The sequence below is a fragment of the Paroedura picta genome, chromosome 11 (assembly GCF_049243985.1).
Source record: "Paroedura picta isolate Pp20150507F chromosome 11, Ppicta_v3.0, whole genome shotgun sequence".
NCBI classification, from domain to species: Eukaryota; Metazoa; Chordata; class Lepidosauria; order Squamata; family Gekkonidae; genus Paroedura; species Paroedura picta.
The window spans coordinates 1,322,942-1,337,865 of NC_135379.1; the positions used below are offsets into that span (position 1 = coordinate 1,322,942).

At 51.7% G+C, this 14,924-nt stretch overlaps 1 protein-coding gene across 20 annotated transcripts in view; it reads left to right on the forward strand.

Annotated features, from left to right (window-relative positions):
- Positions 1-14,924, forward strand: part of MAP4 (microtubule associated protein 4) — a 145,774-nt gene that overhangs the window by 33,067 nt on the left and 97,783 nt on the right. For all 20 annotated transcript variants that reach the window (XM_077304286.1, XM_077304284.1, XM_077304287.1 and 17 more), the window contains exon 3: positions 10,832-11,086. In XM_077304286.1, the coding sequence (XP_077160401.1) occupies positions 10,849-11,086 (238 nt within the window). In that variant the 5' untranslated portion in view covers positions 10,832-10,848. The remainder of the gene's footprint in view (positions 1-10,831; positions 11,087-14,924) is intronic.

A 14,924-nucleotide genomic window follows, 5' to 3' on the forward strand; every position in this document is an offset into this window, starting at 1 on the left:
CAGTGGGGGCGGGGGGGGGGGGACGGACATAGCAAAGGAATGTGTTCCTCATCCTTCCGTGGTGCAGCAGCCCCACGCTCTGCCCTGGCACAGACGATCACCCTGGGGGGAGGCGGGGAGGCCTATCTTGTTGCATCTGAGACCCACACGGTGTTTTTGTCTTGAGAGCTGCCTTGGTCGCAGAGCCCGCCTTCCCCTGGCTCTTAAAGGCTTCATGCCCTGCAAATCATGTTGCCTCTACGGTGCTCACGGGACTCAGGTCTGGCTGCTCAAACCAAAGTGTGGTCCTACTGATGCGCATTTTCCGGTGTATTCCTCTCTTCTCTCTTGAGGGGCTGACAGTTCTTGGGTTCCCCTTCCTACCGCCCTCAGAAGCAGAACATTGATAGCTCCCTGGGTGGGTGGGGGGAGCCCACCCTTCGCCTGGAGACTCCTGCAGCTAACAGTGCACAGTGTGCATCAAACAAACAGGCAGTAAGCCTGGCAGAGCGGTGGAAGCAAGCCCTACAGGTACAGAGAAGCTGTCAGAACAGAGAGGGCACAGTGACCAGGGAGGCTGGCAGTCAGCCACCCTTTAGGAAGGCCGAGCGGAGACCCTCCACCAAGGGTGGGTCTCGTGTCCTCCTTGCCCTGGGAGAAGGAACCCTCACGGGAAGTCCCATGTTCTAACTTCTGATACTGAACAGCATGAATGGAATTGATAAGCAGCCATAGCTTATGTTGGTTTCTCAAAATGTAGGTGCTCATCTTCCTTCTTGGCCTGACATTCCAATTCAGGAGTGCGGCTGGGATTTGAAGGAGACAAGCTGAAATGTCCTTCGCCATCGAGGAGGAGCATAACTTGTGCGTGGACGCATGTCTCCATGCATGTGCCGTACTGTCTCCTGCAAGTCGCAGGGGGCTTTTAAGCTAGTTTTTTGCCCCCCAAATGGTGGCAGGGAGCTGGCAGGCAGGGAGAAGGGAATAGCTGCCGTCTACCAGCGGCCACTGCTTGTTGCGTCTCCCCTTCCCCCGAACACAGGCCTGCTCTTGGGTGGGCTGCGTTATTCTGAAAGCGTGGCTCACTTCTGTGCAGAAGTTGGCCTCCCAGCCTGGGTAGAGGAAGCCAGAGGCTGCCATTCCTGGGAATGAGGCGGAGGAGAGCTCGGGACGAGCGTCTGTTTGGCCAGGCTCCTCAAGGAAAGGTATTCCTATCTGCACTCATTTGGGGAGCTCACGTTTGCTGTGCATTAAGTGGCCTTGACTAGGTGGGTGTAATGAATGTACCAGGTTCCTTCTTTTTCTGCGGCCCTGAAGTGCTGCATGAATATTGGGTAATTAAATATATGATGATTAAAATTAAGATCATTTAATTGACTCAGCCTTCAGGCTACTTCCTTTTTGCTGGCGCTTAGATGGTCGCAGAGCTGAGCGGGGGCACGTAAGTTCTTGGAGAACTGGTTTGGGGTGGGCTTTCCAGCAGGGAGTCCAGCGTCGCCCTCGATGTCATTTCGTGCACGACTGTGTCCTCCGTCCCCCTTAAACACACCCAAAGGGCTGTGCTTGCTGCATGGATTGCAGGGCTGTGTCGTGCAGCCAAGACCGGTGAGGGAGCCTCACCCTGAAACAGGATGGGCAGGTGACAAGGGAGCAGCACCGAAAAGTCGCCGGGAACTCTTTGAAGTTTGCCAGCTTGTTAACTCAATTGCAACAGGGAGGCTGAAATGTCACCACTCCCCCTCCCCCCCCCCCCGCTTCAACATGCAGCTTTTGTGAAGAAGCAGTAAGTTCCCCCCTGGTTCTGCCAAACTCTCGGGAGGCTTTGTGGGATGGGGCAACTGAGGGAGGGTTATGACAAAGAAGGGGGTGAAAGAGGCTCTGGGGAGAACCTGGGCTGACTCTTATGTTGGATCTCAGGATCAGTTACGCAATAGATAGATTGTGGTATGTTCGTGCAACCGCTAGTGCCTATTTCATCCAGATTCCCACTTTGTGGGTAAACTCATGCTGGCTTGGCCACTTAGCACCCCTCTTCCTCCTACGTCCACCTCCCCTGGGAGGAGGAGGCCTTTTGTGGATGCTCTTCCCCTCCTTTGTGCGGCTGCCGTTATGTTCAGGCGATGCTCGAGATCCCCCCTAAGAGTGGAAGAACCCAAGCCCGGCTGTGGTGCTGCTGGGTGCCCAGAGGGCCCTCGAGCCCTTTGGAAGCTGGCACATGCTTGGCACGCCATCGAGGGCATGGGGGGAGGCAGGAGCTTTAGCCAGGCTCCTGATGGACGATAAAGGCGGCCGTTCCCCCTACAGAAATGGCTTTTGACTAATACGCTGCTCCCTAGCTTTGCTTTTAGTCCAGTGGAAGCAGCTTTCCTTTTTGATGCGGCGGCTATTAAAGGGAAGCAGCTGCTGACGAGGACAGCTGCTCGCCTTCCCTCTTTGGGCTGCTCTGGCTTAGCAGGCTGTCTGCACAGAGCAGAAGGGAAGGGCTTTAGGAGCCGTGGGTGGGGCGGTTGTTTTTTAAGGAGCAAAATCCCCTTCGCTGGTTTTATTTTCTTAAGTCCTGCAGATAATTTCCCTCCCAGAATCTAAAAAAAGACAGAACTGAGATGCTGGGCCCTTTTGTCTGATGTAGCCTCCCTGCATCCATTTGTGTCCGATATTTGATTCAAGTTAGCTTTTAAAGAATACCCGTGAATAGGATGGTTCTGTTCCCCTTGGCTACTTCTGTATAAATAAGAACGTAGGTAGATCCAGGTGGGCATCTGTGTTGGTCTGACGCAGCAGAACAAAGTTCGAGTCCAGCAGCACCTTGAAGACCAGCCCAGTTTAATTCTGGGCAGCCACTTTCAGGCGCAGGTATTCTTCAGGTGCCAAGTGTGCATGCTCTCGAAAGATGGCCTCTTGAATAAAACTTTGTCAGTCGCTGAGGTGCCGCTGGACTCCAGCTTTGTCCTGTGCAAGGAGGTGACCAGTGGAGGATGTCTATCTGTTGAGTTTCAGATGGCATCTCTCCTAGGAGTGGGGGGGGGGGGAGGAGAGAGCGAGACGGGCCCTTTTCAGTAGTGGCTCTTCAACAGTTTCTCCTGAGGAAACCCAACACTGTTTATCTCTTTATGAGCTGTTAAAGTCCAACTTCATTAAACTCGTTCCCTCTCTGTGCTCCAAAAAAAATCGTGTTTTAATGTAGATATATCAGGAGGCTGAAGAGTTGAATCGCTTCTCTCTTCCTTGAAATTCCTAGTCAAAATCTGGTTTTGCTTGAGGCTGTTTCTCCTTTTGAGAAGCCTTTGATTTTGTTCTGTTTTTAACTTTCTGTGAACCCCTGCAGAGTTTTCTCGGGAAGGACACTGGTGGGATTGGTGCAAGCAGCTGACCAGTGTGTCTGCCATGTTTAGGAGAATGCCAGGCATATCACCCGAAGCCTGATGTGAGTTAGTGTGGGCGTCACTGCGCTAGTTGGAGGTTTAACGAGGAGGCCCCGGACAGAATTCTGGGGACAGACCTAGATCAGGGCCGTAGATTCTGGACTCTTTCCAAAGGAGGGAGAGCTGTGCCGGGAGATGGTGAGTTCACACCGCACTGCCCCTTCTCCCTGCATTGTGCACTTTTATTTATCGCATGATCGAAACCACCAAACGAAGGTACTCTGGGGGTCATGAAGCAGAGCCTTAATTGGAAGTGGAAGTGGGACTTCCAGGGCACTTGCCAAGGAGGAAATGGTTCAGGGGGTTGGTGCTCTGTGGAAACAATAGCATATCCAGCTGAAACTGTGCTGAAAGCATTTCCCAGTGGGCTAAATTGCAGCTGCATTCAATGAAAAACACATTCCCGAAACAATAATGGCTATGGGTGGGGCGTGGTGTGTGGGGCTTCCGCCCTGAGTGGGAAAAGCGCCTGCTTGTCGGGAGGTTCTTCGTATCCGTCCGGGATTCCGAGGCCGCAAGCAGGGTGGATTGTTCTGTGGGCCTAGAGCAGGCAATCAAGCCCTTCTCCCCCAAGGGACACTGAATTATGTGGCTTGCATGCAAAGCTAATGACCTCACTTTCCATTTGCATAGTTCTGATATTACTGATTATTATGGGGAGGGAGCAGGGAACTGTGCCTGGCTGTGAGGCTCTGCCCTTCCAGCTGCTGGGACCTTTGTCCAGCAACTTCTGCCGTGTCCAAGACTTCTAGCAGCGTGCCCACGCTCTTCCCAACATCCTTTTAGCTCTGCAGGGGCTAGAAACGTTTCAACAGACCTCATCATGGCGGGCCTACAGAATGGCAGGGTCCAAGGAGCCGGGCCTTTTCCCCTGGTGAATTACCCACTATATCTTCAAGAGCTGCCGAAAAGGGTCGGGCTCTCTTAGGGCTCTCCACCCCTTCTTCCCTCGGCTCAACAAGGACAGCTGCTGTTCCAACAAACCAAAATCACTGAGCCAACATGAAATATGCCCTCCCCGGTGGAAAATAGTCGCTCTTTTTATTAGGAAAGCATGGAAGGAAGGGTGATGCGCTGCAGATGGAACATGCGCCCTACTCAAAGGTCTGCTTTCCCTTTCAGTGATGTTCAGTCTTCCCTAGCGGTCCCCCCCCCCCCCCCCCCCCCCCCCGGAAGGCAGCTTGCGTTTTGCTGAACTGCTGCTCTCTGCCATGAAGCTTTGTGGCTGAGTAGATGAGTCTTCATATTCGTGAGGCTGTCGAAGGAAGGCCGCACACCCGCAGCTCTGGCTCTGGAGGAATTGCCAAGAGGGAACAAAAGGACTTCTTTGCAAAGACGCAAACGTTGCAGGCGGCATCTTTTGTCAAGCGCCCTTAACCTCCCGGAGCCCTTCTGTTCAGGATATGCAAGTCCTTGTGGAACAGAAGCTTTTGAGCGTAGGAGGCCTGTCAAGGTGGATTAAAGTTCCCAGGCTCACCCACCTCTGTCTCCTGCATAGCTGAGCGGCTTGCTGGTGGCACTCTGTGTACTTTTCTTTGGTTATCATACTGCGAGTTAGCAGGCCTCTGATTCTCTCTACTGGCTCAGAGAGCTTAGAGCATACAGCGCTCTTCTGTTTTTGATGCTTTAGGATGCTTAGGGCTGATCCTGCGTTGAGCAGAGGGTTGGACTAGATGGCGTGGATGGCCCCTTCCCACTCTAGGATTCTATGATTCTATGATAGCCGGTTTCTCTCCCAAGGCAGCCATATGATGATTTTCAGTTTTACCTCCTTGGAGATTTAGGCATGGTTCAGACGTTGCAGGTTTAACTTTGCAAAGAATTTGTCAAGCTGTGTTTCGAACGGATGCTGTGCTCTTTGGAGTTCCCAAAGGAAGGGTGAGGAGGTATGGACCATGCTGCAGAACATGATTTCTACCATAGAATCCTAGAATCACAGAGTTGGGACCTCCAGGGTCATCTAGTCCAACCCTCTGCACTATGCAGGACACTCACACCCCTCTCGCTCATCCACTGTCACCTGCCACCCCCTTGAGCCTTCACAGAATCAGCCTCTTTATCAAATGGCTATCTAGCCTCTGTTTAAAAATTTCCAAAGATGGAGAACCCACCACCTCCCAGGGAAGCCTGTTCCACTGAGGAACCACTCTGACTGTCAGGAACTTCTTCCGGATGTTAGGTCTGTCCCTCCGGGGCAATGATTGGGTTTACTACCTGCAGACTGTCATTTGGAGAACATTCAGTGGCTTTCAGTATCTGAACCCCCAGCCCCCCCTCCAGCTAGTCTGCCAGCCTCTTGACTAGGTTGGGCATAAGGGACTCATGCAGGAGAAAAGAGGCACAGCCCCCTAGCAGGCTTTCTCAGCCAGGGTTCCGTGACTCCCTGGGCTTTCTTGATGGCCTTGGAAGAGTTTCCCAAATGGGTGGGAGTTAGTTCATTTTTAAGTAGATTTTTTTATACGTTAAACACTTATCAGGCAATGTAGCCGTCCACGGTCATGTCAACCTCCTCCCCCCTCCCCAAATGGCCAGCGATGGGCCTGGAAGGGGAGGGGCCTGGCATGGACGTGTGCATCCCAACCATCTTCTGTACAGTCGCTCCACTCCTGGGGTTTCTCAAAGCCTGAAGAACATCAGGGGTTTCTCAGCAGTAAAAAAAGTTGACAAAAAAGGCTGCCTGAAACACGAATCATATTTGCAGCCAGGGAGGAGTTTTCGTGAGTCTCTGCTCACTTCTTCGAGGACGGTAGCTGAGGAAAGATTCCAACGAGTAGCCGGGTTGGTCTGAAGTAGCACAATAAAACCAGAGTCCAGGGGCACCTTGAAGACCAACAAAGACTTATTTGTCAGATGAAGGGTGCTTGCCCTCGAAAGCTCACGCCTTGAATAACTCTTGGTTGGTCTTCAAGGTGCCCCTGGACTCTGGTTTTATTGTATCTGAGGAAGTGAGCAGTGACTTCTGAAGGCTCCACCCCTGCTGGACTCTGTTCTACTGTTACAGACAGACTAACTTGCTGTGATCGCACACACGCAAGGGAAGACGGCAGTCTGCTGGCCTTGAATTCCGTTCGGCCAGGCGTGTGGCTGAAGGCCTCGGTTTATCTTTAACACTTCTGTGCCCACCAGGGGCCTGGACTGAATGGTACGCAGAGGCAGCTACCAAGCTGGGCTTTGCTGGATGGTAATCTTTTGATTTTTACTTGTTTATGTTCTTCTCACAGGGACTCAGGGCGGGCGAGTGAGCCAGAAAAGTACAAAATGTGGCATTCAATAGCCAAAGGCATTAGGATTCAGAAGTCTGGAGCCACCAGAAAGAACTGAACCCTGGCATGAGTATTTACAAGATGCATTAAGTGGTGCAGAGATGTCACAATAGGGACCTAAGTAAAATAAGCTGTACCCAGCAGTCACGGTTTATTTAAATAACTTTGCAAACCGTTTTTGCAGGCTACCCCAATCTCGTCAGATTCCAGACGCTAAGTAGGGTTAGCCCTGTCTAGCAAGCGGATGGGAGGTCTCCAGAGAAGAAACAGCCCTTCCGAACCTCTCTTTCCTTGAAAGCCCCATAGAATCGGTATAAATCAGCCCTGACTTGATGGCTGTGGTGGGGATTTTGGGGCTGGCTCCACCCCCCGTGATAGCCATTGGGTTGCTGCTCATGCTATGTTGTGTCAGGATTCCAAATGTGCCCCATGCCAGGGGACCTCTGCCCAGAAGCACCCCAAAGCTGCCATTTCTGATCTCTGTCATGTGGAGATCCATGGTAGTTCTGGGGGATCTCCAGGTCCCACCTGGTGGTTGGCAACCCTAGCTGGAGGAGACTCTCTGCGTAAGGTTCTTGAGAGCTTCTGTCAGGTGTGGTTGACCGTTCTGGCCAGAATGAACCAAGACTGCCTCATATGTTCATCACCATTTCTCCCAGTTTTATGTAAGAAATGAATGCAAGGTCTTTGGCTGAATACGTTTGCCTGCAGCCTCTTTCTTAATGGTTGGCTTTCATTGATTGGGTACTTTTGGTGTTTGGAAAACACTTTATGCTTGTTGTAGGAAAGGGGCTTATTAAATATATTGTGTAATGAATAGCTGTCTGATTTATGAGAAAAAGCACAGTGCTCTAAGCACTAGAGGGCCTGTGGCTCAGTGGAAGGGCCTCTGCTCTGCATGCAGGAGGTCCCAGTTCGGTCCTTGCCACTCCCAGTTAAAAGGACCAGGCAGTAAGAGAGGGGAATTCCCCCACTTGAGCTGCTGCCAATCTGAGTAGGCAGCAGACTTTGGGGGGCCAAGGGTCTGATGCAGTGGAAGGCCTCCTGATGGACATGGTGCAGCGTGTGAGGATCACAACAAACAGAGCTCACTGTGAGTCCTGAGAAGTCATCGGAGAAGACCGGAAAGTGTCCTCCATGCAGACCACAGCAGTGCGATGCTTATTGGGTGCGTGTCCAATTGAATACACACGCCTGTGCTCTTTTAGCTGCCCTTGTGTGTTTGCACACACATGTATATTAGCATTAATTATTGGTTGCCAAATGGAAAATTATCATCCAGCACTTTCTTTAGTATAATTTGATTCCTCCTTCCTCTGCGTGAAAACTGGCAACTACAATGCCCTGTCAGACTGTTTTGGGCTTATTTGCCCTTGAGAAGATGCCAGCTCTCCCTCCAGTGCAACAAGAATAGCAAGATGCTCCCTACACGATCATAATAATTTGGTAGTATTAAGAATCCTTTTTTTAAAAAGAAGTCTTCCTTCTCTGGTTGATATCAGCATTCTTAAAATGCAAATAGGATTTGGCTTTATGGCAAACAAATTGTTTATGTCAGGGGTAGTCAACCTGTGGTTCTCCAGATGTCCATGGAATACAGTTCCCATGAGCCCCTGCCAGCGTTTCATCTGGAGGACCACAGGTTGACTACCCCTGGTTTATGTTTAAAAATGGTGAACCAGGCCTCTGAGAATCTTGAAATCTGGAATGTAATTAAAGCAAAATGTACTTGGCCTTGAATGCCCATTCTGTGCTTTATTAGTTAAAAGGAATCCTGGTTCTCAGTCAGACTTGATTAAGCCACCCTATCCCTCAATGCATTAGTGGGAGCACACAGATACAGCAGAGGGAAACATCACATTTTCCAGGGTGTCTAAACAAATAAACTTCGCACCTTGATATCCAGCTAGACCAAACACCGTTGACTAGTCCTGTGAGTTAGCCATCGTAGTTTATGGTAGCAAAATAAAACACAAGTCTGCTGGCCTTTAAATACTAACATTTGTCCAGCTGTGCAACAGCAGTTGTGCAACAGAGCTCACTTCTCACAAATAATCAAGTGAGGTTGCATTTTGCACGGAGCTGTAGAGGCACGAGTGGTCTGCTACCCGCTTGGAGGATGGAGTGACCATGACGTTGGTCCGTTTGACTCCCCTCTTTTTGCACAGAACTGTTCAAAGAGATATTTCCCATACTGGAGTGCTGAAGCAGGATCCTGTGCAGTTCCCAGATGGGCACGTATCAGTCATCGGAAGGGTGGACTGGAGGTGCTGAACTCGTGTTAGCGGCCCAACCCACCACCTCCCGAGGAAGCCTGTTTCTCTGAGGAACTTTGGAAAGTTCTTCCGGATGTTTAGCTGAAAATTCTTTGAAATTAATTCCATCCCGTTGGACCGGTCCCCCTCTCTGAGACAAGAGGAAACCACTCTGCTCCCCCCTCTGTAGGGTACCCTTTCAAGTATCTGGAGACGGCCATCAGCCCTGGTTCATACTTGGATGGGAGGCCACCAAGGAAGGCCGGGGCTGCCATGCAGGGATAACTTGATGGCTGTTTCTGCCCTCACCAGGCTAAGTCTGTGCTGCTGCTGCTGGAGCCCAGCGACTGTTTTTGCTTTCACTGGATTAAGTCCTCTGTGACAGCCCTTTGGTCAGCTGGAAGGAAGACCTGGCATCTCCCTTACAGCACTGTAAGCGGGCCGGATCCTCACTCTTCTTCCCTGTTATAGTCTCATGCTTCCTTTTCACCTTCTCCAGGTTATACTCACAAAAGTAACGCAGGGAGGCTAGAGAGGAGCATAAAGCTTGGCCAGAAAGGGACCTTGGCCCTTGCCCGCCCTTCGCTCTCTGGGCTCTTGCACCTTGGGTCAGCTGTGCAGCTTTTCCACCCCTGAGCCTGCTGAAGCCCTCCACTTGAGGCGGCCCTGTCAGGTCCTGGAGCCACGATGCTGGAGATCCAGCTAGTCCTGCCAGTTGGATGCCTATAGAGGACGGGGTTGCAAAGAAATCACTTCTAAAGGCAGAAGTAGGAAATGATGTCTTAGCCCTGCAAATCGGTTTACAGCCTCGCAGATAAAAGGAGGCGTAGAAATAATCCCAGGTGGACCTCTGGCTATAAACAGATCCTGCAGGGAGGAGGTGTGTGTGTGGGGGGGGAGGGGGGCATTCATCCCTTTGTTCTGAATGAAGCCTGCCTGGCTGGTTAACTCTTGAGTGGCTGCGGGAGGACGACGGGGGCTGTTTGTCCAGAATAAATAAGACAGGTTGCTGGCGGGAGTGGAGTGATCCGAGGACAGAAGCATGCTGGAGGAAGGGATCAGCGCGCCTTACCGTGATTGCAGGATGTACATCCCTTGTTATGTAAACAATAATCTCCATAAGAGAAGCAGGAGTTCAGCAGCCAGGCAACCTGCTGTTGCTTTGGTTTTCTGTTTTGCTGCCAAAATGCAGGGAATTATGATTGCCAAGGGGAGGGATTATTTCTTCCTCCAAAATGGATGACCCGCATCATCTTTAATGCTTGGGCAGCATTCCTGTGCTCCAAGCTCTGGGTCTTGGGCTGCTATCCTGAATCTCACGAGGATGTCCTGTAAACTCTGTATTTCCATTTTATGTTCAGTCTCCGTCTGACTGCTTAGTTCGTGGCCTACTCTGCAAGCAGCAGAAGACAGCTGCCTTGGTCAATAGCTACTCGCCCCCATGTTTGGACTTTTCTGTGTGTTGAGTTCAGTTGCATACATGGTGCTTCCCAGTAGTGACTGGAAGGTTGGCATCTGCAGGTAAACGCTCTCCTTTGGTGCCCCCCTGGTATGTCTACATTTCACTCCCTCCTCCCCCAAGGTACATGCGCTAAATTCTGCATTGAAGAAGAGGGGCAGGCTGAGCTGCAAAGACTTCGTGTTAGATTAGAATGAAGGCTTTTTAAACTCATAAACTGGAGTTGTAATTGTAGGGTTTGTCCTCCTTGGCTGAAAGGAGATCTGAATTACAGAGCAAGAGGCTTGATTGAACTCTCTCTTTCTCCTGGCGATGACATCATGATTCCCTCTTCAGCCAGGGTGACCTGGAGTTCTGGCTGCAGAGCCCTTTGCATGCCCTGAGCTCTCAGTAGACTTTTTGTGTCGGACTAGTCTGTCCGTTTAATCCCTCTTCCTCCGTGTTTTCCTTCAGGGTGCAGGTGCTGAACCATGGCCGACTTCGACCGTAATCTCAGCCTCGCGGATGCCATGACGGAGCCGCCCCCACAGATCGAGGAGGAGGTGAAGCGGGATTTCATGGCCACCCTCGAAGCCGAGAAATTTGATGATGTGGTGGGAGAAAAAGTTGGCAAAACGGACTATGTCCCTCTTTTGGATGACGAGGATGTGAAGGCTGGGAACCAGGAGGCAAAAACCAAGCCCCATGCGGATGGCGTTCAGGTGGAGCGTAAGTGTCGCCATCCAAGGGTGAATTCTGTGGCTGCATGCGGGTGGTCTTCACTCCCTAGCTGGCCCAAATGGAGGAGTCCTTTTCTGATATAAATAGGGGGTTGGGGTGCCACTAAGCCCAGTTTGTGAGCTCAAGGTGGGCCTTTCTCTTCCCTTTCTTACCTGAGCACTCTCTGCCTAGGTTGACTTGTACGCAGTTCGATGGTAATTTTCTGACTTCAATAGACATGGCGCTACAAGGCCTGAGGAGAGTCAGGAGGTCTCCCAGTGTCTTTCTTAAGGGGCTGGAAAGTCTGAGCTTCTCAGAACCTTGGTGGTACAAGATGTGAATGAGCTGGAAGGGGCCTTTCAGGCCATCTATGCCAACCCCCTGTCCAATGTAGGATCAGCCTCAAGCATCCAGGATAAGTAGCAGTCTAAGCACTGCTAAGCGGAGGCTGTACCATGGCTCCTTTGTTGTCTGCATCTTCTGCTGCTCACTGTGTCGAGAGGTCTGCGCTTGTTCCTCCATTGCACCCTAACGCTGCCCGGTCAGTAGATGCAGACGCAGAGACCTCATCCTAAGGAAATTGTCCACCGTCCTTGTTTATTCCGCTGTTGTGCTGCAGCCGAGCAGGAAACGCTTGTGGTGTGCCATCCCCTCGAGCCATGGGTGTGATGAAACTGCGCGGGCAGAGAGGGAGCCAGTGGTTCTGGTTGGGCTGCAGTTGGCATTTGGGAGAATGCTGCAATGCGGAACAAGGCAGGGCTGGGAGAAGCGAGCGGCCTGGTCAGGGTTAGTCCCACTGAGGAGGTTCAGAGCTGGCTGGGCTGCACTGGAGCCAAGCAGGAAGGGGGAGGGATAAAAATAAAGCCATGATGATATTTTGCCTGCATCAGCCAAGCCCCGCCCACGAAGACTCTGATCACGGGGGGGGGGGGGGGAGGCAGATGATGTACCGGGAATTTCTTATTTGGTTTCTGGTTGAATAGACGCATTACCTATTTGTCTTGAGGGTCAGAGAATTCAGTAGCAAAGGTGGGTTAGGATTTCCAGATTGAAGGTGTTTGTCTGCCTGGGGACGGTTGTGTCACAATCAGTCTGACCTTAAGACGGGTGTGACGCCAGCTGTGCTCCGGAAGGGGTTGCAAGAAAGCAGCCGGGCTGGAGTTGCTGAGGCCTCCCTTTTCTCAGCAGCACGAGGCCTTTCCTCTCTGCCCCCTCCTGTGCCTCTTCCTCCCACATGCAAACTGGTTTCTCCTATACGCAGGCATGCACACACACAGATGCACACACAGACGCACACACACACACACTGTTTCTAACTGCCGGAATGCTCTGGGCATGGACCTCGCTGCCTCTTGACTGCTGTCCCTTGGTTCCCGTTTTTCCGGTCTCCTCCTCTCCAGTGAGCTCGAGATGCCTTTGCCGGCGTCCTCCTCCTCCTCTGCTGTTGTCTCAGATGACACAGTTTTGTTTTTTGCTGGCTCACTGGCACACTGAGCATCAGCGTTCCCCTTGTTTCTTTCTCTTCACCAAAGTCCCTTGCTTTCTAAAGCTGTTCTCTCCCTGTCTGTAATTGAAGCATTTTCTAAGCCCCCCCCCCCAGTCCTCTGCCCCCCCATAGTTTGGACAAGCTTCCCCATGGCTCTTATGTAATCCCGCTGTAGGCTCTGCTCTGGAGAATCCTTGTTTATGTAACCCATCCTTCCGAGTAAACTTAGCTCTTGTGTCAGGATGTAGAACTTTCTCTTCTGACAAGGGTAACCTTGCCTTACCCAGACAGGCCCAAAATGTCTCTCCTGCCGGGAAGAAGCGCCTCATATCAGCTTCTCAAATGGGGAGGGGGGAGTGTTGATCTGCAGCACGGGGGGGGGGGGGGCTGTCAAGGGAAGCAAACCCTCCCCGGCTCCCCCTGAAACCCCGACTCTTCCCTTTTCGGGAACTTCCTCATGCTGTCTCTGGGCTTGCCTCTGTCCCTCTTCTAATTCCCTTCCCCTCTCCTCAAAACCACAAATGTTGTGGCTTTGGAGGCACCTGGGATGTCTTGTCGAATGCACGGCACAGAGTCAGTGTGAGAACAAAGAAGGCCACACCAGTGATTTGGAGCCCCAAAGTTGGTGTCTGTTTCCTGGCCCCACCTTCCTTAGTGCTGAAGCCACAGAACGAACAGGCCAGACTCCACAGCGGCTGCAGCCGGAGCTGGACCCCCCCCCCTTGGGGACCGGCTGCTCCATCAGTGCTCAGGGGCGGGGGCGGGGGGGGGATGCCTGGCTAGATGGAGTTGGCCAGTTTAGCCCAGCTTAACGAGCAATCAGAGGACTCTGGCCCAGACCTCTTGTGAATTGTAGCATGCAGAGGGGGGTTGCCTTTGGAGGAGAAGAATTCAGCCAGGGAACCGAGCAATTTGGGGCAACTCCCCCGCCCCACAGTACTTGGCACCCCCCCCCCCCCCCCCGTGAGGATGATGACGACAGGCAAGTTAGTTTAACAAGTGGCTGAACATCATAATTTGACAATTTCTTGCTAATCCTCTTATTCCTCTGGTACTTTTATGTAATGCTGAAAGATGGTTGGCCGGGGGGGGGGGGGGGGGGAGGCACCCTCAGCCTGCTGTTTCCTCCTTTCTTTCTTTCTAGCAACTGCCTGCTCAGCTTTCATGTCGGGGTTTGACCTTGGATTGATGCTCAGGGGGAGCGTTCAGATCAGTGACTCCTCTGTGGCTGCTGCGACATGGCTGCTTTTCCCTTCTCAATTTTTTAAAAATTACGGACGAGGTAGCACATGTCATTTCTGTTTCCTGTCATTTGCATGTTACGACAAGTGAAACAAATTTAGGTATTCTGTAATATATTCAAGGACAAATAGCTTATTTCACTGTTTGTTTCTTCACTTAGAGTCTGTAGCAGCAGAAAAGCCCAGATTGCCGCCCACTGCTGCCCCCCCCCCCCAGCACCAAGAGCACAGAGCCCCACTGCCTCAGCTGTAGTGCTCCCTTTCTACCTTGTGGCTAATCCCACTGGTGGAGCCCTCTCCATAACGAGAACATTTTATCCATAAAAGTAGTCATCATTCCTAAAGTCATCGCCTCTGAATACTTTGTTGTGTAACGGAAATGAGTAAATATATAGTCCCCCCTGCTGTTACGTCACAGCTCACTTAGGGCGACCTTGCAGGGTTTTCAAGGTGAGAGGGGTCAGAAGTGATTTTCCATTGCCTGCCTCTCTATTGTGACCATGAAGAAGAAGAAGAGTTGGTTCTTATACGCGGCTTTTCTCTACCTGAAGGAATCTCAAAGCGGCTTACCTCAAAGTTGCCTTCCCCTTCCTCTCCCCACAACAGACACCCTGTGAGGTGGGTGAGGCTGAGAGAGCCCTGAGATTACTGTTTGACCAGAGCAGTTCTATCAGTGCCGTGGCGAGCCCAAGGTCTCCCAGCGGGCTGCATGTGGGGGAGCTCAGAATCGAACCCGGCATGCCAGATTAGAAGTCCGCACTCCCAACCGCTGCACCAAGCTGGCCCTCCAAGGACTTCTGTAGCAGTCTCAGATCCAAATGTTCACCAGGACTGGCTGTGCTCGGGTTCTGAGGGCTCTGATGAGATTGGGCTCCCCTGGGCCACCCAGGCCAGGGTGAAAGTTACTTTGCAGCCCTGAACTTCCTTGGTGGACCCCATCCCAGTAGCAACCAGGGCCAACCCCACACAGCCTTCAAGATGCATGTCAGGATCACGCCTCCTTGCTCACCCAACAGCTCGGAATTACCTTTCAGGCTGCATTTCATTAGACAATTGGTACCCTGCAAGAAACTTGCACAAAGAACTATATGAAAATTTAAATGCAGTTTCTTATCCCAAA